The sequence below is a fragment of the Benincasa hispida genome, unplaced genomic scaffold (assembly GCF_027475165.1).
Source record: "Benincasa hispida cultivar pf3 unplaced genomic scaffold, pf3_genome.v1.1 HicScf352, whole genome shotgun sequence".
Lineage (NCBI taxonomy): Eukaryota > Viridiplantae > Streptophyta > Magnoliopsida > Cucurbitales > Cucurbitaceae > Benincasa > Benincasa hispida.
Genome location: NW_028326440.1, coordinates 1 through 22,943, shown reverse-complemented (window position 1 = coordinate 22,943; position 22,943 = coordinate 1). Strand labels below are relative to the sequence as shown.

Here is a 22,943-nt window from a genome sequence, read left to right as displayed (position 1 = left end):
ATAGGTCTTACCCCATAAGGTGGATCAATAAGCTCCCAGACGTTATTGAAGTACATAGATTCCACTTCCTGGTTCATGGCCTTAACCCATTCATCTTTGTTAACATCCTCCATTGCTTTCTTAAAAGACAACGGATCCTCGACCCCATCATTCGTAATGACGTTTTGGGCTTCAAACCCTGTAGCAATCCGGTGGGTTCATAACCCTCCCAATACGTTGAGGCAGTCTTAACTCTTGAGTTGGTTGACTAGATGTTCCGACCTCAAAAACTCTTGTTGATCTGTCGGCCTATTCAATAACTCTTGTTGAACCCTCAGCAGTCTCAGTCTTACTAAAGATCTCACGTAAATCGAGCTTACTTCGTGGCTTATGATCCCTCATGTGATCTTCTTCCAAGAAGATAGCATTAATGGAAACAAACACTTTGTTCTCACTTGGATCATAGAAGTATCCTCCTCTTGTTTCCTTGGGGTAGCCTACAAAGAGACAAACCTTCGAACGCGGTTCCAATTTCTTTGGGTTAGTCGCTAGTACATGTGTCGGACAGCCCCAAATCCTGAAGTTGCGTAAACTACCTTTACGACCTCTCCATAACTCAAAAGATGTTTTAGAAACACTTTTTGAGGGAATGTTGTTCAGGATATAACATGTAGTCTGCACTACCTTACCCCAAAACGAGTCTGGAAGATGAGCATAACTCATCCTAGACCGAACCATGTCCAACAAGGTTCTGTTTCTCCTTTTTGATATACCATTCTGCTGAGGTGTACCGGGGGCCAGGAGTTGGAATGCAATCCCATGTTCTATCATATAGTTCTGGAATTAGAGGTCCATATACTCTCCACCACGATCAGATCGTAGTGTTTTTATCTTCTTACCTAACAAGTTTTCAATTTCAGGCTTATACTCCTTGAACTTGTCAAGGACTTCAGACTTACGTTGCATTAGGAAGAGATACCTAAACCTTGAATAATCATCTTTGAAAGAGATGAAATATTCATACCCACCTCGAGCTCTAACATTCATCGGACTACAGAGGTCTGAATATACAAGCTCCAAGGCTTCCTTGGCTCTATAACCTTTTCCAGTAAAAGGTCGTTTGGTCATCTTGCCTTCGAGGCATGATTCACATACCGGCAAGGAATTTTCTTCTAAACTTTTTAGAAGTCCACTTTTCACCAACTTCTCAATCTTATTGAGGTTAATGTGACCTAACCTTAGATGCCAAAGATGGTCATTTTTCTTTGGAGAAACCTTTGGTCTTTTAGCTTTTGTTGTCGTACTGAACATTTCAATATTAAACAAGGCTTGTATGACTAATGGCCGTAGAATATATAAGTTATTTTCCATTGAACCATAACCAATCTCCATTTCATGCTTGAAAATAAACATTTTATTATCAGAAAAGGAGACGGTATAGCCTTGTTCAATGAGACAAGAAACCGAGATTAAGTTCCTCTTAATATGAGGAACTACAAAAACATTATCCAGTAACAGATGACGTTTCTTGTCAACAAATAACTTCAGTCTGCCTAAAACAACAGCTGAAACAACCTCATCAGTATCGACTCGAAGAGTCATCTCTCCTTGTGACAACGTTTGCCAGGAACTGAATCCTTGGTAAGAGGAATTGACATGATTGGCAGCACCTAAATCTAGGATCCAGGCAAAATCATCATTCTCTACCAGACACATCTCCAAGACCAATAAATCATATTTACTGTCTTGTCTCCTCTTTTGGAGAGTAGTGAGATGAAGGTCGTTTGCCACGAAATTCGTTCACATGATTCTTTCCACTGTAAATAATCGATCATTTTTTTTTAAAAGCTTTAAACGGAAATACTAACGAGTTGCTGAAAGGAAAAAACACATTGACCTACGTTAGATTTTAAGCAAATACTCATTGTAAAACAAAACAACATCCAATAAGGTTTTAGCAAAACTAACATGAACCCCGTGTGGCATCTAGTTTCGTAATGACGCTTCAAAAGTTTGGGACAAAAGCCGCCGAAGAGAGGTCAGTTATCCCTCCTCTGAATTGAGAAGTTCTCAACCAGTCATTAATACCAGAACAACTCTTGCTCCTATAACGACTAGCTATCATTGATTTGGCCAAGAGATCATTAACTTATTAACAATCTCCTGTAAGTGTGACCCGCCATTTTAAGCCCTAGAGGTCCGTCCCAAAAGGTCAATCCGAAAGGGAAAATCCGATTGGGATAAAATCTAAAGCGACCCTATCCATTTCTGGAGTTCACCTTGATATTGACCAATTGTACAAAACCCATCTGAAGGGGGACGCTCCGAAGGCGACACGAGGGCGTACAGAATGATCTCACGGTGTGAAACAATGACAGAGGCCATAGGACGTGTTAACACACACGCTTCACCCACTTACTATAAATACTCTCTCCGTCCACTTTGATATTGACTCATGCAAACACAATCCGAAGAGGGATGCATCCTGGGCACCACAAGGATAAGCATGAATCTCACGGTATGAACATACAGGGAGAAACGTGAGTGGAATCATAGACATATCTGATATGCCTCTTCCTCCCACTGAGTATTTTATAACCTAGGGTTTAGCTTACCTAGAAAAAACATGGCTAAGGATTTTAACTAAGTGACTTTTAGGTTTGCCCAAGAGTAACATTTACCTTGGATAGTTGAACAACTTTTGATCATCATCCATTAAACGCTTTAACGAAATCTTTGACCAAAACGTCGCATGCTTGTTGAAAATATATCTAATTCACCTTTCCAGGTAGGTTCCCAGGTTGGGGTGGTACTTTTTCGTCAACTTAAGAACCCCAGCCTACCAGAACCCGCCTTAGACAAAAGGTCCCTTATAGATAGGTTTACAACAAATATAATCTTTTATTCAACCAATTTAATCCTATTAAACCGATTTTAAAAGATTAATCTAGGTTACTAAACTCTTTAGAACCACTTGAACTTAGGTCTATCTCAATCCAATTTTAAAACCCTTTTAAAAACTTGATTTCACCTTAAGTTTGCATGCAACTCTGAATTATTGATTTTAGGTCTAATTTCCTTTATAACACTTATAAACGGAAACAACCACAATGCTAAGCTAACACATGCAACGCATTCATAACGATTATAAACGGCCTAAGTGTCATGCTCAATGCAATGTCCATTCATTGCTACTTCTTTTATATAATACTTATACAAAACCGCAATGAAACAAGCAAAACATGCTTCCATTCACCCTTAGACTATAACATTTATAATAAAAGGATGATGCATGATAATGCTTAATGCATGCAAAATATAACTCTTATATTTCATGATGCATGCGCATGCTTTCAAGTAATTTCTTCATGCTCGATTATAACATTTATAATACATGATGCATGATTAATTGCACAACCTAAGGTGGGTTTTTAACTATATGACAAACACTTTGGTATATAAGAACCAAACATCACATGTATAAGCAATAAAAGTTAATGAACCGGGTAAAATTGCCTTAAAACACACAAGAAAAACCAACTATTACAGAGACAAAGAGTATATGGTTCAAACAGGCGAACCGAGTCTTGACCCGCTCGGGCAAAGCATCGCTTCTCCAACCAGTCATCATGTATTAAGCACCCCGCAATCGTTTACACGATAAAACGAACTCTTTTCTTAATCGCTTACTAGCGCTCCAAAGCTAAACGTTCGTTTAGCATTGACTACATGATCACATAAAAAATCCAAACGATCGTTTAGCTGTTACTATACGATCGTGTACCTTTATTAAGCGATGAAGCCTGAAGTACACGATCGCTTAGCGCGCTCCGCAAAACGCCCGCCTTCCGCGATCGTCTAAGTGACTACGATGCCGCGAAGCACCATCGCCTAAGCAATCGCTTAGCTAGCGCCTCCGTATCGCATGCGCACACTCGCATAGGTAGTAACTAAGCGATGAAGCTTGCTAACTACACGATTGTCTAGCGCGCGCCTTCTACTAAACGACGAGCATCGCATGCTCCTACTACGATCGCCTACCTCCAGCGCCTATGTGATCGCACAACCAACACCACACGATATGGTAAACAATTTACCCCATCGCTTAACATTAGCTAAACAATCATTTAGAAAATACTACATGATCGTCTAGGAAAAAAAATCTAAACGATCACTTAGTTAAATCCCAACGACCGTTTACTTGAAGCTACACGATCCGACCAACGCTCGGTCTTCTTCTTCGTTGAGAACTGCATCGTCATGTGTCGAAGCTTCATCACGAATGACCCGACGAACTCAAACATCTTGAATTACAGACTCGATTGCGATGTTAATTTCGCCCAAAAACATAGGGGCCCTTACAATTAATGCTTTGTAATAACGAAAGCTTTAACAAAAAGGCAATTTAAACCTGAAACGTTCATCATATTCATCCACAAATGCAGAAAACGGTTAACCACAAATGCAGAAACCCACTGCGACTGAAAAATGCGTTCAATTCAGATCTGTAATTTGGAATATCAGAGAACCTAACTCTGATACCAATTAAAGGAAATCGAATCTGAGATTTCCTTGAGCAGCGGAACAAGATTATTCCAAATCACAATCATAAATGAACATAACATTTACAGTCGACTTCAAACAAGCGGTTATACAAATAAAATGTAGAAATTACAGCATGAAAACTCAAATGAACAAAGAGAGAAACCCTACAAACATTTAAAGATGCGTCTCCACGCTCCGTTGCGCGAACGCTCGAACAATAGCAACCTCGAATGCTTGATCTGTACGACCGTAACACCTCACGAACACCGCATGGACACTTTGCGCTCGTCCTTAACGATCGCCTCGGTCACGAACTCCTCCACAACATGAACGGCCTCCACAGCACCACGAACGGCCTCCAGAAAACCTCGACGGTGTCGAGTTGAGTCTGACACCACCAATAAGGCTAGCTTGGTATTCTCAGTGTGAGAATCTAGAGGGTGGGCTTTGTTTGGACTTGATATGAGGCAGACAGAGGAGGAAACACAGATCATGTACACAACTGGGCAAGTGGGAGATAATGAAGACCTATCGTATAGGTCGATGCCCAATCGTTTAGATAAAGCTAACTGATCGTTTCGCAAAAGCTATGCGATCGTTTAGCTCGATCTGTCGCCTACAGATACTACATGATCTTTTACTTAGGGTAAACGATCGTCTAGCAAAACTATGCGATCGTTTAGCTCGCCCAGCCGTCGTTTAGTAAAGTCGTATTTACTTGACGACTCCATGAGTTTCTTTTGCGAGAGAGAGAAAACTCAAAACTTTTTCAATCTTTTGTAAAAATTCTTTTTTTTTTTTCAAAATAGGAAAATCACTTTCCTTTTAAACTCACGGTTACCATGAATGCAATAACTACCCACTTACTTGGTTATTCAAAGAAAAATAATTAATTATCCAATAATTAATATTATTATAAATATAATTGATAACCAACTTATCATACTATATTTATAACCTATAGTTTTAATATTTCATCTCATGAAATATATAAACCATAGTTCTTTTTCTATTCCATGGTACTTAATGTAAATCTCATTTACATCAATCCTCTAATAGATGTATCTCATACATCATACCGATTATATCATATATAATCAAAATACCTCTTGTCAATTTGAACATTTCAAATCAACACTAAGAACTAATCCTCAACTAAATCCATTGAGCTACCAAGGGGACCTTATGGACTTCTAGCTCGAAGTTTCAATAGTACGTGAATAACTGACTAAACTCTTTAGTCACGGGATCCACCATCCGTTAACTGCCAGGCACTTCACTAAAGACCGACAGCTGAACTCTTCTTACCACAGATATATTATGTGTCCATCTTAACCAATCAGTAGTGCGACAACCTTTCACAGATCGCTTGTAAGTACAGCTGGGCCAATAACCGTTATGCCTCCGTAGTTACATTTGTCTCCTTAAGTACTGCTGATCTCTTTAATGAACATAAGTCATAGTCCTACTATGACTGAGTCTTCTCTTCCAAAGAGAAGTTGTGGCCATTATGTTCAAGCCCTAGAATCAGCCCTTAAGAGAGTAATCTCTCTACTTACCCTTGCTTTGGGAAAGGAATGAATTCCATCTTGTGGATTGAGTTCCCAACTCCCAAATCAGACAAGTCCCCAAAAAGGTAGGCATGTTGAGTTGACAATCTGGCCATTCTAACCCATACTAATCAAATGACCGCTCTCAAAGGCAGGAGTTCCCAAAACACTCAGGATTGAGATCATGTTATCTATGGTTGTTTAGATGAGATGTAAGTCTTTAGTATCAACAGCGTTATATAAAGAGTCTAGTCATCTCGTGGTCCAGGTCTTATATAAACTCTTTCTATAGTACACTCCCGCTCGCATGTCTCCACATGAATGGTCAGGATCTACCATCTGTAGTAGTTTACAACATTTGCAAACCTCTACAAAGTGGGCTGTATCCATAGTGTCACCAGGATCAAGTATCCCACCTTAATTCTTATACTACAGACCTATTTAGGTTATCACTTAAGACATGATCCACTTGTATATCACATATACATGCTTAAGTTCACATAAGATAACCAAGGAGCTTTGTTTATTGGATATGAGTAAATGCCAAAATTAAATAACACTTATTTTATTCATTAAACAATGTGTATCTTTACAAAACAACGAGACTCCGGGAGAATTAGGACACCAATTCCAACACTAACAAACAACAAGTTACAAGCTAATTTTGGAACATGAAGGACATACCGTAATATAAGTTTTGTAGTCAAAGGAATAGTTTCTTTTCCTACAATAGAGGTGAAGCTGCCATCGACAATGCGAATTTTTTTTTGTTGCAATACATAAGAGAATATGATTCAAATAAACAAGAGGAACGGGTCATATGATCCAAAGCTCCAGAGTCTATAATCCATGGAGATGAATTAAGACAAGAGAGAGTTGGAGGAAAGAACCTGATTGTGCCAAGGAAACACTAGGATTACTAGATGATGAATTGGTCATAGCAGAATTTGATCAATTTGCTCTTTATTAAAGGGTTGGAGTCAACAACATTAGCATTAGAGGCATGTTACTTAGAACTTTTCTAATTCGCAAGTTTTCCATGAAGTTTCCAACAAGTTTCACATGTATGTCGAGGTTTATTGAAATGGTCTCACTAGACACGAGGCTTTTCATGTGGTTTATTGGATTGATTAGAAGCCTTCATTGCAATATTTCAGTCACCAACGCAGAGCATTCAACTGAGTCAATAGGTTTTTTGCAAATCATAACATTTCTGCGGCTTTCTTCCCTACGAACTTTAGAAAAAACATCATAAATAGTTGGAAGAGTAGTTTTTCCAAGTATACTACCTCTAACTTCATCGAACTCAACATTGAGGCCGGTAAGGAATTTGTAAATACGACCATCTTCAACAGTTTTCCTATAGTGCTTTTGGTCCTCTGTAGACTTCCACTCATACGTATCAAAGAGATCAAGGTCTTGCCAAATTCTTTTTAACGAGTGAAAGTAATGTGTAACGAAGCTAGTTCCTTGACGTATATCACCCGATTTTAAGTTCAACTCAAATACTTGTGACTGGTTGCCCAAATCAGAATACATCTGAGTTATACTATCCCATAATTCCTTGGCAGTAGAGTAACACATGTAGTTACAACCAATGTCTTCGACCATGGAATTGACAAGCCAAGTCATAACCATGGAGTTTTCAGTGTCCCATCCGACGAATGAAGGGACATCTGGACTAGGAATGGTTTTTTCTCCTGTGATGTAACCAATCTTCCCTTTTCCACAGATATACATCCGAACACTTTGGGACCAACGAAGAAAATTATCCCCATTGAGTCGAATGGTAGTTATTTGGACAGTGGGACCAGTTGAATGTGAAGGAAATCGATCACAAGGATTTCCATGAGCAACAGAAAGATCATTCCAAATTACAATCATGTATGAACATTAAAATTACAGTCATAAACAAAAACATATGGTTATGCATTCATTACAAAAATTATAGCATGATAATACAAATGATCAAAGAGAAACTTTACACACATTTGTAGACTCATCTCCATGCTCCTTGATCACGAATGCTCGAACACAGCAACCTCGAATGCTCTTCCAACACGACCACTACATAGCACAAACACCGCGTACTCGAACTCAGCGATCGTCTAGGTCACAAACACCCCAACAGCACGAACGGCCTCCACAGAACCTCGACGATGTCGAGCTGAGTATGACACCACCAAGAAGGCTACATTGGTATTCTCAGTGTGAGAATCCGGAGGGTGGGCTCTGTGTGGACTTGGATTGAGGCAGAAGATAGAGGAAACAACAATCGTGTAAACGATTGAGCAAGTGGGAGAAGACTGAACCTATTGTATAGGTCAATGCCCAATCGTTTAGCAAAAGTTAAGTGATCGTCTAGCAAAAGCTAAGCGATCGTTTACCTTTGTCAAGCTGTCGCTGAGTAAATCCTATTTACTTGACAACTTCCGTGAGATTAATTTTTCGAGAGAGAATTCACAAATTCTCAAATTTCAACATTACTAAAATTAGGAAAACAATTTTTCTTTTATCTCACGGTTACCCTGAAACTACCAATAACCTCTCACTCAATTGGTTATTAGAGAAAAAGAATTAATTATCCAATAATTAATATTATTATAAATATAAATGATAACCAACTTATCATATTATATTTATAACCTATAGTTTTAATATTTGATCTCATAAAACATATAAACCATAACTCTTTTTCTATTCCATGGTACTTAATGTAAATCTCATTTACATTAATTCTCCACTAGATGTATCTCATACATCATACCGATCATATCATATATAATAAAAAAAAATCTATTGTCAATTTGAACATTTCAAATCAACACCAAGAACTGATCCTCAACTGGATCCATTGAGCTACCAAGAGGACCTTATGAACCTGTAGCTCGAAGCTCCAATCGTACGTGAATAACTGACTAAACTCTTTAGTCATGGGATCCACCATCTGATAACTTGTTCCACTAAAGACCGACAACTGAACTCTCCTTACCACAGATATATTATGTGTCCATGTTAACCAATCAGTAGTGTGATAACCCTTCATAGATCGCTCGTAAGTACAGCTTGGCTAATAACTGTTATGCCCCTGTAGTTACATCTAACTTCTTAAGTACCATTGATCCCTCTAATGAACATAAGCCATAGTCCTACTATGACTGAGTCCTCTCTTCTAAAGAAAAGCTGTGGCAACTATGTTCAGGCCCTAGAATCAACCCTTAAGGGAGCAATCTCTCTACTTATCCCTGCTTTGGGAAAAGAGTGAATTCCATCTTGTGAATTGAGTTTCCAGCTCCCAGATCAGACAAGTCCCCAAAAAGGTATGCATGTTGAGTTGGCAATCTGGTCACTCTCACCCATACTAATCAAAGGACTGCCCTCAAAGGCAGAAGTTCCCAAAACACTCAGGATTGAGGTCGTGTCACCTATGGTCGTTTAGATGAGATGTAAGTCTCTAGTATCAACGGTGTTATATAAAGAGTCTAGTCATCTCGTAGTCCGGTCTTATACAAACTCTTTGTATAGGACACCCCCGTTCGCACGTCTCCACATGAATGGTCAAGATCTACCATCTGTAATAGTTTACAACACTTGCAAACCTCTACAAAGCGGGCCGTATCCGTAGTGTCACTAGGATCAAATATCCCATCTTAATCCTTATACTACAAACCTTTTTAGGTTATCACTTAAGTCATGATCCACTTGTATATCGCAGATACATGCTTAAGTTCATATAAGATAATTAAAGAGCTTTGTTTATTGGATATGAATAAATGCCATAATGAAATAATAATTATTTTATTCATTAAACAATGTGTATAATACAAACAACGAGACTCCAGGAGAATTAGGACACCAATCCCAATAGAATAGCCACGATTGTCGCAAACTCGAGTGATGGGTACCTTCTTGTCTGACATATCGTTGAAAAATAAAAGGAAACCTAAAATACAAAATCAGTAGATCTAAAAAAAAAGGCAATATAGAAGCTTAAACGAACCAACAACTAGGAAAACTATAGCTGACGGACAGCGGCAACCGGTCAACAGCGGAAATGGTGGTTGGTGGAGCAGACACGGTCGGCGGCAAATTGCGAAATTGCGACGACGAAGGCTGGTTTTTTTTTTAGGGTTTCCAAAAGAAAAAAAAAAGGGTTTTTTTGGGTTTTTAGGGTTTCAAAAATTTTGTTGCTCTGATACCATGCTAAAAAACATTGTTTTTTTCTCAATTAATCCTAGGAGGAAATAGTTTCTTAAATAGAAGAAATACTCAATTACAATTAAGAAAAGAGTAAAATAGTTACAAATAATGAAAGAATAAAATAATTACAAATAAGGAAAGAATAAAATACATCAAATAATACAATAAGTACAATATAAAATTTCACAATAGAGTAAATAAACAACAATATTATAAGAGAAATAGCTGCATTTCTTTTGATTATACATTGGTTACAGTTTCAGAATTTCAGTGTCGTTCATTAACATTCTGGAAGGAATTGTTCTTGAATTCCTTACAACAGTTTACTATTTTAGTATAAGTTCAAAAATGAGTCAAGAAACAAGAAAAAGAAAAGTCAAAACTTGGCTCGATTAATCTAGAAGTGAGATCAAGAAAGGCATCCTCGCTGCAAGGAAGTGTTAGTCTACCTTGAGGATGATGAAATCCAAACTCTTCCTCAGCATGTTTTAGCAGCTGTTGGAAAGAAGGATGATTCAAGTATGATATTGGAACCACAAACCGTTTCCTTTGCATCTCTCCCACATAAACAGGTACATGACCTATTGGAACATATAGCTGATTTTTGGGGAAATCTGAATGAACTCGTAGGAATTTCTTGACATGAAAAATCCAGAATGGCAAATAAATCCCCATTATTAAACTAGCTTGTTAAACGTTTGAATTTGATTGGTGAGGAACCAAATTGAAGAGAACAAAAATGAATGTGTTTTGAGTTTAATCTGGAGTTGTTGAAACTAACTTGATGTCCATATATATAGTCTTAAAGAAAATAGTTTCGCAGGTGGCTAGTGCTTTTCCAGTGGCCTACATTAAGACTAGTGTTGGGGAATCTGTCAAGACTACTTAGGATTTGCCCGACTCATAAGAGATCTTTCTCCTCTCTTTCTTGAAACGAAAAATGCACTACATAGAAGAAGAAATAACATGATATCAGTGAGATTTGCTTTCACTGCTAGAAAATTTGTTGCTAATGCCCTGGTTGGATAGGGACGAGAGGTACCAAGTCCATTGAACTATAATCCAAGAATCATGGAGCATCAATAAGATTGCAAGACAGATCATTTTAGTAAGAATGAATACATGTTTTTCTTTGCGAACTGTAGTAGTTTGGAACCAGCTGTCAACCAGTGTGAAGGAACTAGGAAGTTAGATAAACTTATGATATTAAAACTGCCCTTTTCTTTGAATAGTGCCCAAACACCTTATTGTGTCAAAATCCCGTTTGATTTTACTGACATGGTTACATTTGTCGGCAATTAAAATTAAAGTTTTATATTTTCTTTTTCAACAAGATATATGAAACTTTTCATTGAAGTAATGCAGGTTTTATATATTTTTCAACGAGTGAAAAATTAAAGTTTGATATATTTTTTAGCTCGGCTATTTACAAATTTTGTATAGATCTGTTTAATTTTTCTTTTTCCCCAAAAGCTCAGATAAGCAATCACAGATCACCAAAAACTAAGATATATAGAAATTGATGCTGAATTGATCTATTTTCATTACTCCTGTTGGTTACCGTACCTTTACAATGCAACTCATTTACAGGTAGGAAGGTATCCCACTCTACAACACACTAGCATGTGTCAAAAAGTAAATGAGTTAAAAAAAAAAAACAAAACAAGAAAATCTGTCAAAAATGGCATATTGGCTATTGCCCTTTCTTCTGCATCCTTCAAGATGCTTGCAATCTAGAAGTGAGATCAATGAAGGCATCCTCCTTGCAAGGAATTGTTATACCCCCCTGAGGATGATGGAAGCCAAACTCTTCCTCTGCATGGCTGAGTAGTTGTTGGAATGATGGATGGTTTAAGTAAGATATCGGAACCACGAACCGCTTCCTTTGGATCTCTCCAACGTAAACAGCCACATGGCCTTTTGGCACATCCAACTGACTTTTAGTGAAACTTGGCTGCATCTTTAGAATTTGCTTGGCATGAGGAACCAAGGATAGCAATCGAATCCCCATTTGCCCAAGATGAAAGACTGTTAGAAAGGCTTAAAGCTTTGATCTGATTGCTACAGAACCAACTAGAAGAGAAACCAATACTTGAACTGAGTTGAATTTGGTGTCTGTAGGCTTATTTGATGTTCATATTTATAGAGTTTCTGAATGAAGGGTTATAATACTGGTGTGATGGTGTTCACATGGGCAAGTGGGGTATTGAAGTCTGATGGTAAGGTATTTGAGTAAGCCCATTCACATGGTTTTGTTCTACTTGGAAAAGTCGCATCTAATTCCTTCTCTCACCCTCCACATTCTCTTCAGTTTGCACCACAAATTTTCATTTTAATTGGCTAAGTTGTTCGAGTATCAAAAGTCAGATCATTGTCCAAGCTTTTCAATCTGAATTGAATGCGTACAGACTCCAAGCTTTTTCCTCTAAATTAAATGCTTATTGACAGAATGGGTCACGTTGAACATGGAAGAAAAGAACGTCCATGTGATTAGCTTTCCACGAAAGCGCCACTGGTTACACCATTGGACTCAGTGTCTAGGTAAAAGAAGAACACCACAAGTTAATTGGACTTACAAGTCCAGGTCAAAGAACGCCCCAACTGTAGACATGTCAAATTATAGATCACTTGACATCTTATTTCTCATTGTTTGTACTCCTCAGTCCTGGCCTGGTACATCAGAGTATTTAATTTCTTTTAACAAGAAATGATACCTTTCACTGAATTAAGGAAAAGAAACATATGCATAAGAGTACTTTAATTTTAAAGCCAATCAACTGAAATAGGATTTTTACTTGTTTTTCTTTGACCAATGTAGTAGTTGTATTGCATCTATTTCTATTGGCAGATGCATCTGGGCATGAAATTTACAAGTGAGGGAAAGAATTATGAGAACCATATCACTACTTTCTTTGACAGCCATTACATTTATTTCACCATTGCCTCCTAGGCATTTACCATGAAGCACCAGTGATGGAGATCATATTGATGAATTGCACATCAACTCTGAAAATCTGTTTGACCACTTTCTTCTACATGCTCCAACCCGAAGGGCGAAGACAAACTGGAAAAGTAAGGAAAAAGAGAAAAAAAAAAAAAAATGATTTGCTAAAGTTTCATTGAAGAGATCGTTTTAGTATTAGATTTGATCCCTCCCTTGCACGTATTACCAATAAGCATGAGGCTGTTCCTCTAAATGGTTCAACCACCACATCCTCATCTAAATGGATTCCACCAAGTGGGGTTGCTAATGAGGCTCACGTAAATATGTTAAACATACTACTCATCAACCTTTTGAGTTTGTAGAGGTTTAACAGACTGCTATAACAGGTGGAAGTAGAGTCTTTCTTAATGATTTTGGTGTTTATCTTTCTTCCAACAATCGATGTGAGATGTACATTGGTCTTTGCACCTTAAGGGAAGAAAAAGCTCAAGATTTCTCAGCACAGCTATGAAGTTCAGCATAAATTGTCTTACACACATCAAATCACCTCTCCTTAGAGATATATTACACAAAAAGTGATAGCTTTCCGGTCATGAGTGGAAAGCAATCCTGTGCACAATAAGTACCATGCCTTAGCATGAGCTTTTAATTGTGTCTCGAGGCAATTGCGTGGGATGTCTACGGAGGGTTTTCAAACTTCAACCATGAATAACATCAGAAATATAAGTTGAGGAAGATCCAAATTCCCACCACTCAAAAGCTTAGACCCAACAGTGAAACGTTTCTTGAGCATGGATAGACAAAAATTGATCGGTACTTTTTGAAACAAGAAACAACTTGTCATTGATGTAATGAAAATGAATAAAAGTTTAGAAGATACAAATTCCCAAAAGGAGAGAAAAAGAAAAGATACAAACAACAAATATAACCAAATAGAGATAACCTTTCAAACAACTTTGATTGACATGCCTCCTTCAAGTACAGAGAAACAATGGCCACTATAAAACTACAAAAAAAGAAAAGGAAAATAAAAAAACTGAAAAGCAACCACCAATAATAACGACCCAACTTTCCATTATACTTCTAAGATGCTACTAGATCCATGCATAGGCTTGACAATAAATTTCTCGAAGAAAAATTAAATAAAAGAAATAAAATTTTTACTCCATTAAATAAAGCTCAAACAATAAAATCCTGAAAGCATCGTTCGGGGTACCCCTGACTCACATATAGAATAAATTGAGCAAACAAACAAATTAACAATGCATAAATGAAATAACCAAAGAGTTTGAAAATGCTGGACTCCTAAACCAGACTCTACCAAACAAAACATAAGTGCAGAAGCAATATTACATCCCAATGACCGGGTCACTAATCCCTCATGTCATTTGTGGGTCTATCTTTATCTTTACCTGAAAAACATGGAGAGAAAATGATGAGTATATAAGTATACCCAGTAAGTGACCCACTACTGGGTTCACTAGGTGAACTGTTAGCTTTTCTATCAGGACTCAAGTGCATAACACATCATAGGCATAAGCATACGCATAAGCATAAGGGGCAGACCCGAAGGCATACTTTCATAGGTAGTGACCCCAGAGAGACATAGTCATAAATATAAGGGGAACACCGTATATGCATAAGATGTGAACTCAAAGGCTCACAACATGCAATGTGCATAGCCCAATAAAAATGCTAACAGTCACTATCAGTCTCACATAGGCATAAGCATACAATCAAAGTCTTAAATCATGCTTAGGTTTCAGAAAAGTCTCACAATTCATGCATCAAGTAAACACTACAACAATACATAATATCGAAATTCCATGGCATAAACATAAGCTTTCATAATTCCAACTAACCAACAAACATGTCACAATATCCCGCATATATTCTGAATTACCATCAAATGTCTTAAAAAAGAATTTCTAACATCCCGCATATATTCTGAATTACCCCTCAAAGTTTTTCTAACATCCTTGAAGATTTTCAACATTGGAAAATGGTGCTCATGTGACATCTGCTATGGAAGATCATAACACCAATGTATAAAGATCCTGTCAATTCTACTTGATATGAAACCAGTACCTCTACCCTTCGTTTTTTCTTTTCAAAACTAATACCTTCTTGAGATGGGGGCTGCCCCAATCACAGTACCAAAAAAAACAATCTTATTCATAGATCGATATTTAAGTTCATTATAAATCTAGGTTGCTGATGCAGGAAGCTGAAAATTTGTCTTACAGGTTGTAACAATGCTAGCTCTCTTGAGTCTTGACAGAGAACATTGCAGGTTCTATCAAAATAAAGATAATATAATCAATAAATCGTGGAAATAATTTTTATTTAGAAAAATCACATTCCATGAGAAAAGGGTCAATTTATCAAAGATATAATGAGGGGCAAAGGACGAGTATTCAGTTTCAAACAGGTCGAGAAGAAGCATACAGACCAACAATCACAGCTCAACAAAACTCAGCAGATTGGAACATTTCGATCCATATATTCTCCTTTTTTTTTCTCCAAAGTTTAGCCAAACTAAATGTTTGTGGAAAAATCTTTTACAGTTAGAACATTAAGAGATGGGGGAAAGAGGTCAACTTTACTTTCTTTGCTTTGCTTCTCTTTTTGAACAAAGTCATTTTACATGAATGCTAAAATTCACAAAGGCATGTGATTCCTTGCCAATTCAGTTCTCTTGCATATGTTTGATGTTTCAACGTTTCAATATAATATTCAGTTACTTTGTTGATATATAATTCATCTAGCAACAAATTTTCATGCTGTCCAGAGCCTGGATACCTATCACAGTAGAACCAAAGAAAAAACTAGGTAGAAATTCATCCTGAATTTGTCTATTATTTCGATTCTGTTTTGTTAGTAAATGCACCTTTACAACGCCACTCATTTTCAGGCAGGAAGGTTTTACATTGTACAAAATTCTTGTATGAGTCAAAAGCTGAATGAATCAGGAAAATCCTGAAAAAAAATAATATTAGGAACAGAAAGGTTTCCCTTCACTCTTTGTACTTCAAAATACTTGCAATCTTAAAGTGAGATCAATAAAGGCATCCACTTTGCAAGGAATTGTTAGACCCCCCTGCGGATGATGGAAGCCAAACTCTTCCTCTGCATGGCTAAGCAATTGCTGGAATGATGGATGGTTCAAGTATGATATTGGAACCACGAATCGCTTCCTTTGCATCTCTCCCACATATACGGCTACATGGCCTTTTGGAACATCCTTCTGACTTTTGGTGATGCCTACCTGCATCTTGAGGATTTGCTTGGCATGAGGAACCAGGGATAGCAATCGAATCCCCATCTTTTAGAGATGGAAGACTGTAAGAAACGCTTAAAGTTTGAATTGGATTGGCACGGAACCAACTAGAGGAGGAACTAGAGCTTCAATATATTTGAATTGAATTTGATGTTTGAAGGCCATCTGGTAGTTTCATTTATAGAGTTTTTGACAGGAGAGTTTCGCTGGTGAATAGTGGTGTTTCCAATGGCTAAGTGGGGTATTGATGTCTGGTGGTTGTGTATTTGAGTAGACCCTTTCACATGGTTTTGTTCATGTCTTCTCCTCTCATTATCCACATCTCTGCAGTTGACACCACAAATTTCAGTTTCATTGCTTAAGTTGTTGCATTAATCACAAGTCATTGTCCAAGATTTTTCACACTGAATTTTGCTTAAAAACATGGTGCACTGCACTGAAAATGGGACAATGCGAACCAATTGAATTTGGATTGAATAAGAATGTTAGTGTGTTATTCTTTGTCAAACGGATAACGGAGTTGTTTCATTGCATCTGCTTTATGCAGGTGGCATACTTTTGGCTTTCAGTAAAGTGGTGTTGGAAAAAACTACGACCATCACAACCCCTCTTATTGTGGCAGCCATTGTAGGACCTCAATCAACAATCATAGCAGAATCAAGCAATGAGCACCAGCAATATAGTCAAATTGATTCTTTCCTTCCACGTAATACAGTAGCAATCATGTTCAAAATCCTTTGATATATTACCAGTTTCTCCCTTTCCTGCCTAAAATAACTGGATGTTCTAAATAAAGCTAATTCTTGTAGTTCTTGTAGTTGTTTTCTTACACATGAGATTAGTTTCCATGACATATTTCAACATTGGTAAATGGTGCTCATTTAACATCTGATATGAAAAACATACCTCCTTTTATCAACTTATCAATTCGCTTCTGCTTTCAAAACCTCTTTATACCTTCTACTAGCGCAAGGGAGCTGCCTCAATCACAGTATGAAGAAAATTTATTAGTGTAAAAATCTGCCATACACAACAGATATGGACATAAAAAAGTCATAGTCGGTCCAGTTTGGTAACCATTTGGTCTTTCATTTTTTTGTTTTTGAAAATTAAGTTTATAGCACTACTTCCACCCAAAAGTTTCTATGTTTTGTTATCCATTTGTTACCAATGTTTTCAGAAACCAAGTCAAATTGTAAGAACTAAAAAGATTGGTTTTCAAAAAATTGTTTTTGTTTCTAGAATTTGGCTAGAAATTGTATAAGGTAAGTTTCCCTGAAAAAATAAATTGCTTGCAGATAAAAAAATTAAGTTGATTTTTTAGTTACTGTTGGTTGCTTATGCAGGCAGCTGAAAGTCTTATATCTTTAATATATATATATATATAATTTCAATGTCAGCCTCTATTGATTTCGTTACCTGAGGACATTGAAAGATATTTCATTATGGAGATTTTGCTTGGTGGCTTTGTGATACTCTGTTTGTTGGAAGTAGAATTTTAGGATCTACAGTATGGTGAACTGAAAAATAAGCTGCATAGAAGTTGATGCTGAATTTATCTATATTTTTCTTTATCAAGTTCTATTGGTTAATGTTACTTTACAATGTCACTCATTTACAAGAAGGAAGACGCTTATTCTACAGCATCATACTGTAAGTCAGAAAGCAGAAATCTTTTTGTCAAAAATGATGGATTGCCCTTTCCTCTTCATCTTTCAAGATACTTGCAGTCTAGAAGTGAGATTAAGAAATGTGTCTTCTTTACAAGGAATTGTTAGGGCCCTATGATGTTTACATTTATAGAGTTCTGAAGATAAAGCTGTTACCAATGAGTAATGCTTTTCCAATAGCTAAGTGTGGTATTGGAGTCTGGTGGTTGAGTATTAGTTGTGTGGACCCTCTCATATCGCTTTGTTTAACTCATAAAAACTTCTCCAACTCACTTTTTGTCGCCTCCACTCATATTCTGTGGATTATATCTGTTTGTATCACAAATTTCTATTTTTCTGGCCAAGTTGTTCCATTCATCACATGACATTGTCCGAGCACGTTAGTCGTTTCACTGAATTTGCTGATTCAAACCAGAGTATCGCATTGAAAAAGGAAGAAAAAAAATACATTTGTGATCGTCTTTCTATAGAACAGCCAATTTCGGCGACATTCCCCTGATCTACCGGGGACAAGAAGTTTAGTAGAATGGGAATGAAGGATAGAGCTATGACAATGAAATCACCTCTTTTTAAGATATTGCAAAAACTTCAGCATTGATTACTATTCAGCTAAGCAATACAAATTGGTTGCCATTTTTTCTACAGGTATGGAAGTATTTTAGATTTGCATGAACTTATCTGAAAAGATTTTTACTTATGAGTTATGAAGATGCTTTCTTGTATATCTTGTCCAAATTCTGAACTGTTATAATAAGTTTGACATAATTTTTAGATCTCAATCTTGAACTGTTATAATAAGTTCGACATAAATTTTAGATCTCAATCTTGAACCTATGCTACTAGTACTTAGCATACTTTTTGTCTGAACTCTCTAGTCTAAAGAGGTTTGTAATTACTTTTTTAGCATGAAGTATAAAACTCCTGTAATTACTAGTAAAAAACTTCTTTAATTATTCTTTTAGCATGAAGTGTAAAACTCCTGTAAACACTGTTCTCTTTTCAATTATCTGGTTGATATGGGGGGCTTTTATTTTCTCTGATAATCATTGGCCTAGTTCAGTGTACTCTTGAGATTGTACTTTTAAAGTTTTCTATCTCTTCTTTTTATTTCTTTGTATTTTGATGAAAAGTTATGTTTTCTTTAAAAAAATAAAATAAAATAAATAAACACAATTTTATGTAGAAACAGATTGCATCCTTAGAATTTGCAGTCGAATTTGGTAGTCAGGTAGTAAGGAAAGTGGAAGGCAGAGTAAAAGCTTAGGATTTACAGTGAACTAAAGAAGAAGCAACAGAGAAGTTCAGGCTGAATTCTTTGTGTACAAACTTTTTTTTCATCAATTTCTGTAAGTAAATTTTTCTTTACAATGCCACTCATATACCAGTGGAAGGGTGCTCTGTCCCTATACATTCTCTTGCAAGTCAAAAAGCAAGTGAATGAAGAAAAAAGAAGAAATAAAATTGAAAAAAATAGCTGAATGCCCTTTACTTTTCATCTTTCAAGATACTTGCAATCTAGAAGTAAGTGCAGTAAAGGCATCTTCTTTGCAAGGAATCGTTAGGCCGCCTTGCGGATGATGGAAGCCAAATTCCTCCTCTGCGTGGCTGAGCAGTTGCTGGAACGACGGATGGTTTACGTAAGATATTGGAACAATGAACCGTTTCATTTGGATCTCTCCCACATAAACTACCACATGACCTTTTGGAACATCCAACTGGTTTTTGGTAAAACCTGACTGCATCTTCAGGATTTGCTTGGCATGAGGAACCAAAGATAGAAATCGAATCCCCATATGTTTGAGATGAAATGAAAGGCTATGTAAATCTGAAGTTTTGATCAGATTGGCACAGAACCAACTAGAAGAGGAAGTCACAATTGAGCTGGGTGTTTGAAGGCTCACATGATGTTTATATTTATATAGCTATGATGAAATAGACATGTATGAATGGTTCTTTTCCATGTATGAATAGCTAAGTGTATACATGTTTATACATGTATGAAATAGACATGTATGAATAGCTAAGTGTGGGGTATTGGAGTATGGTGGTTGGGTATTTGAGTGGACCCTTTCACATGGCTTTGTTTAACCCACAAAAACTAATCCATTTCTCTCTTCTACACCCTCCTTACATACATATTATGTTGTTTATATTTGTGAAACTCTTAGGTTTGAGAGAGAATCAGAATACTCTATTCCATTCACCAAAGATATGAATATATACAAGTGTACAAGAGTGGCCAAAGAAGGCAAGCATAGAAAAGGAAAATATAACCAAATATTTACAAAAATGGAAAACCCTATCAATAGGAATATAACACTCCCCCTCAAGTTAGAGCATATATATTAATCTGTTAGGAATGTCCTAAAACTCGCAGTTTGTAAACATAAAACATATTCTATTCACAATAAAAATATTATTGAGATTTCTTTCAATAAAGATGTTATTGAGGATGTTATTGAATTGCATTCATTACTAAATCCAATAAACTAACCCATGACTATAGCATGAATACTTAAACTTTATGTAGAGATATAAAAGATGATCAAGTTTTAGTATACAACTAAAAAGGTCTATAAGTATATGGATAGGGTTGGATACTTGAGAAGACATGTGAGTGAGGATATTCTATGCAAAAGATGTTTGCATAAGACCGAACCACGAAATAGTCACTTTTTCTTTATAACAACTGTTTACTGTTAAAACTCACTATTTCAATTTGATGACCTAAGGTAACTCGATTTTAATCTTGAGCTAACTATGAACTCCTATTTATTCAAGATTATCCTTTAATCTACATAGGTGAGAGTGATTCAACGTCACCACTCAATAAACCTCCCATTTTAGTGGTGAAACTGGATAGATAGCTAGGGACATAGTTTTGTTAGACGGAATTCACTTCTACCCATTTTAGGGTTAGCAGATAGATTGTTCTCTTAAGTACTGACTCTTGGTCTTGAACAAAGGGGCCCTGCCCTCTCGTGGCTGAGAGGGATTTAGTTTATTGGTAGGACCATAAACAAATTATTCACTAGAGGATCAGCGGAGACTTAAGGAGCAAGAAGTATTACAGGGGTAAAATGGTAATTTTGACCTAGCTGTGAATACGAATGACCTGTGAAAGATCGACTTACTTATTACGGTTAAATCAAGTCGACAGAAATATATTTATAGTGAGGAGAGTGCATCTACTGAGCTATAGTGGTATGTCTCGGTAGTTAACGAACATTGATTAATTCAGTTTATAGAGTTTAGCCAATTAGTCACAAAATCATTGGAGCTCATGATTTGTAGGTTCATTAGGTCCCTTTACTAGCTCGTAAAAGGATTAAACATTAGAATAGCGCGTTGAGAAAGTTTGAAATGTTCAAACTCGGTTTAGGGTTTGGATTATTATATTTGATATAATTGATGTTTAATTATCGAATTAAACGTAACGGTTTTAGAGAGTTGATAATATTTAAATATGATTTAAATATTTAATGAAGTGTTATATTAGTTTAATATTTAATATTAAATTAAATTAATTAAATTAGTTTAATTATTTTTTCAATTTAATAATTATTAAATTTTGAATTGATTTAATTCAAAATTATAAAATTGGATTAATTGTTTTTTGGATTTATGAAATTCATAATTATAAAATTTATTTAATTTAAATTGAATTTGAAATTCAATTTTTAAATAAGTTTTATATAGATCAAATAATTCCATTTATTGAATTGAAAATGGAAAATTGATGAAAGTGGGATAATCTCACTTATTCCATTATGAATAACACCTCAAGCTACTAAAGTTGAATGGAATATGAAGTGGCTACTTCATGTTTAATTGGAGTTGCATGGTCTTCTTCTATATATTGAAGTTTTAGATCAGATTGAGCTCTTATGCAACCTGAAAATCTGAGATTAAGAGAGAGAAAAATACGATTTTTCTTCCCTTCTTCAAACTCTCAAATTCCATATCAAATTCCCTTCTATTTGAAGGCCACACTTCAATCTAAGACCTAAGATTAGTAGAGAAGACACTTGTGGAGGCGGTCTACTGCAGAGATTGAAGAAGAATTTCATAGTGAATGCAGTCAATTTGGAAGAATCATCAAAGGTATTCACTTGAAACCTTAATATACTAAAACTATGAACATGCATGCTAATTAACTAAAATTGATATAGTTAGAGTGCTTAGATCCTTAATTGCTTCCATTTGTTGAATGCTAACTCTATCATAATCATGCCCAACTTGTTATATAGATAATCTATACGTGCTTCATTCAATGCTTTCGTGAAGATATCTCCTAATTGTTCTCCAATCTTCACATATCCTGTAAATACCATACCTTGTTGAATTTTCTCACGTACAAAATGGCAATCAACTTCAATATGTTTAGTCGCTTCATGAAATACTAGATTAGAAGCGATATGAAGTGTTGCTTGATTATTACACCATAACTTTGTCGGTGTGGTGATTTCAAATCCCAACTTAACAAGAAGTTGATATATCCAAATAAGTTCACACACATACTATGCCATTCTCTATATTCTGATTTTGCACTTGAACTTGACACCATATTTTGCTTTTTACTCTTCCAAAAAATCAAATTACCACCAACAAAAACACAATATCTTGAAGTTGATCTTTTGTCTTCTTTAGATCCTTCCCAATCAGCATCTGAGAAACATTCAATATTAGTATGATCATAATTCTTATATAATAAATCACGCCCAAGAATGGCCTTCAGATAACATAAAATCTGTTCTAATGCAGTCCAATGATCA

General features: G+C 36.2%; 3 protein-coding genes and 2 pseudogenes across 3 annotated transcripts; all 5 read right to left on the bottom strand.

Moving 5' to 3' along the window:
• Window positions 1-7,214: 7,214 nt before the first annotated feature.
• On the bottom strand, window positions 7,215-7,814 carry LOC150030285 (uncharacterized). Its single transcript, XM_090309861.1, has one exon. It carries the CDS (start codon window positions 7,812-7,814, stop codon window positions 7,215-7,217), a length of 600 nt encoding a protein of 199 aa, XP_090165987.1.
• Window positions 7,815-10,516: 2,702 nt separating this feature from the next.
• On the bottom strand, window positions 10,517-11,075 carry LOC150030284 (auxin-responsive protein SAUR21-like). The gene has a single exon (XM_090309859.1). It carries the CDS (start codon window positions 10,947-10,949, stop codon window positions 10,617-10,619), a length of 333 nt encoding a protein of 110 aa, XP_090165985.1. The 5' UTR covers window positions 10,950-11,075; the 3' UTR covers window positions 10,517-10,616.
• Window positions 11,076-11,785: 710 nt separating this feature from the next.
• LOC120087746 (auxin-responsive protein SAUR21 pseudogene) lies at window positions 11,786-12,405 on the bottom strand (annotated as a pseudogene).
• Window positions 12,406-15,940: 3,535 nt separating this feature from the next.
• LOC120087747 (auxin-responsive protein SAUR24 pseudogene) lies at window positions 15,941-16,543 on the bottom strand (annotated as a pseudogene).
• Window positions 16,544-19,468: 2,925 nt separating this feature from the next.
• On the bottom strand, window positions 19,469-20,289 carry LOC150030283 (auxin-induced protein 15A-like). Its single transcript, XM_090309860.1, has one exon. The coding sequence runs from the start codon at window positions 19,959-19,961 to the stop codon at window positions 19,668-19,670; it is 294 nt and encodes a 97-aa protein (XP_090165986.1). The 5' UTR covers window positions 19,962-20,289; the 3' UTR covers window positions 19,469-19,667.
• Window positions 20,290-22,943: the final 2,654 nt, after the last annotated feature.

What these genes read in the sequence shown, in the direction of transcription:
- LOC150030285 (XM_090309861.1), bottom strand. Translation starts at nt 7,814, where the DNA reads ATGTATATCTGTGGAAAAGGGAAGATTGGTTACATCACAGGAGAAAAA.
- LOC150030283 (XM_090309860.1), bottom strand. Translation starts at nt 19,961, where the DNA reads ATGGGGATTCGATTTCTATCTTTGGTTCCTCATGCCAAGCAAATCCTG.
- LOC150030284 (XM_090309859.1), bottom strand. Translation starts at nt 10,949, where the DNA reads ATGGGGATTTATTTGCCATTCTGGATTTTTCATGTCAAGAAATTCCTA.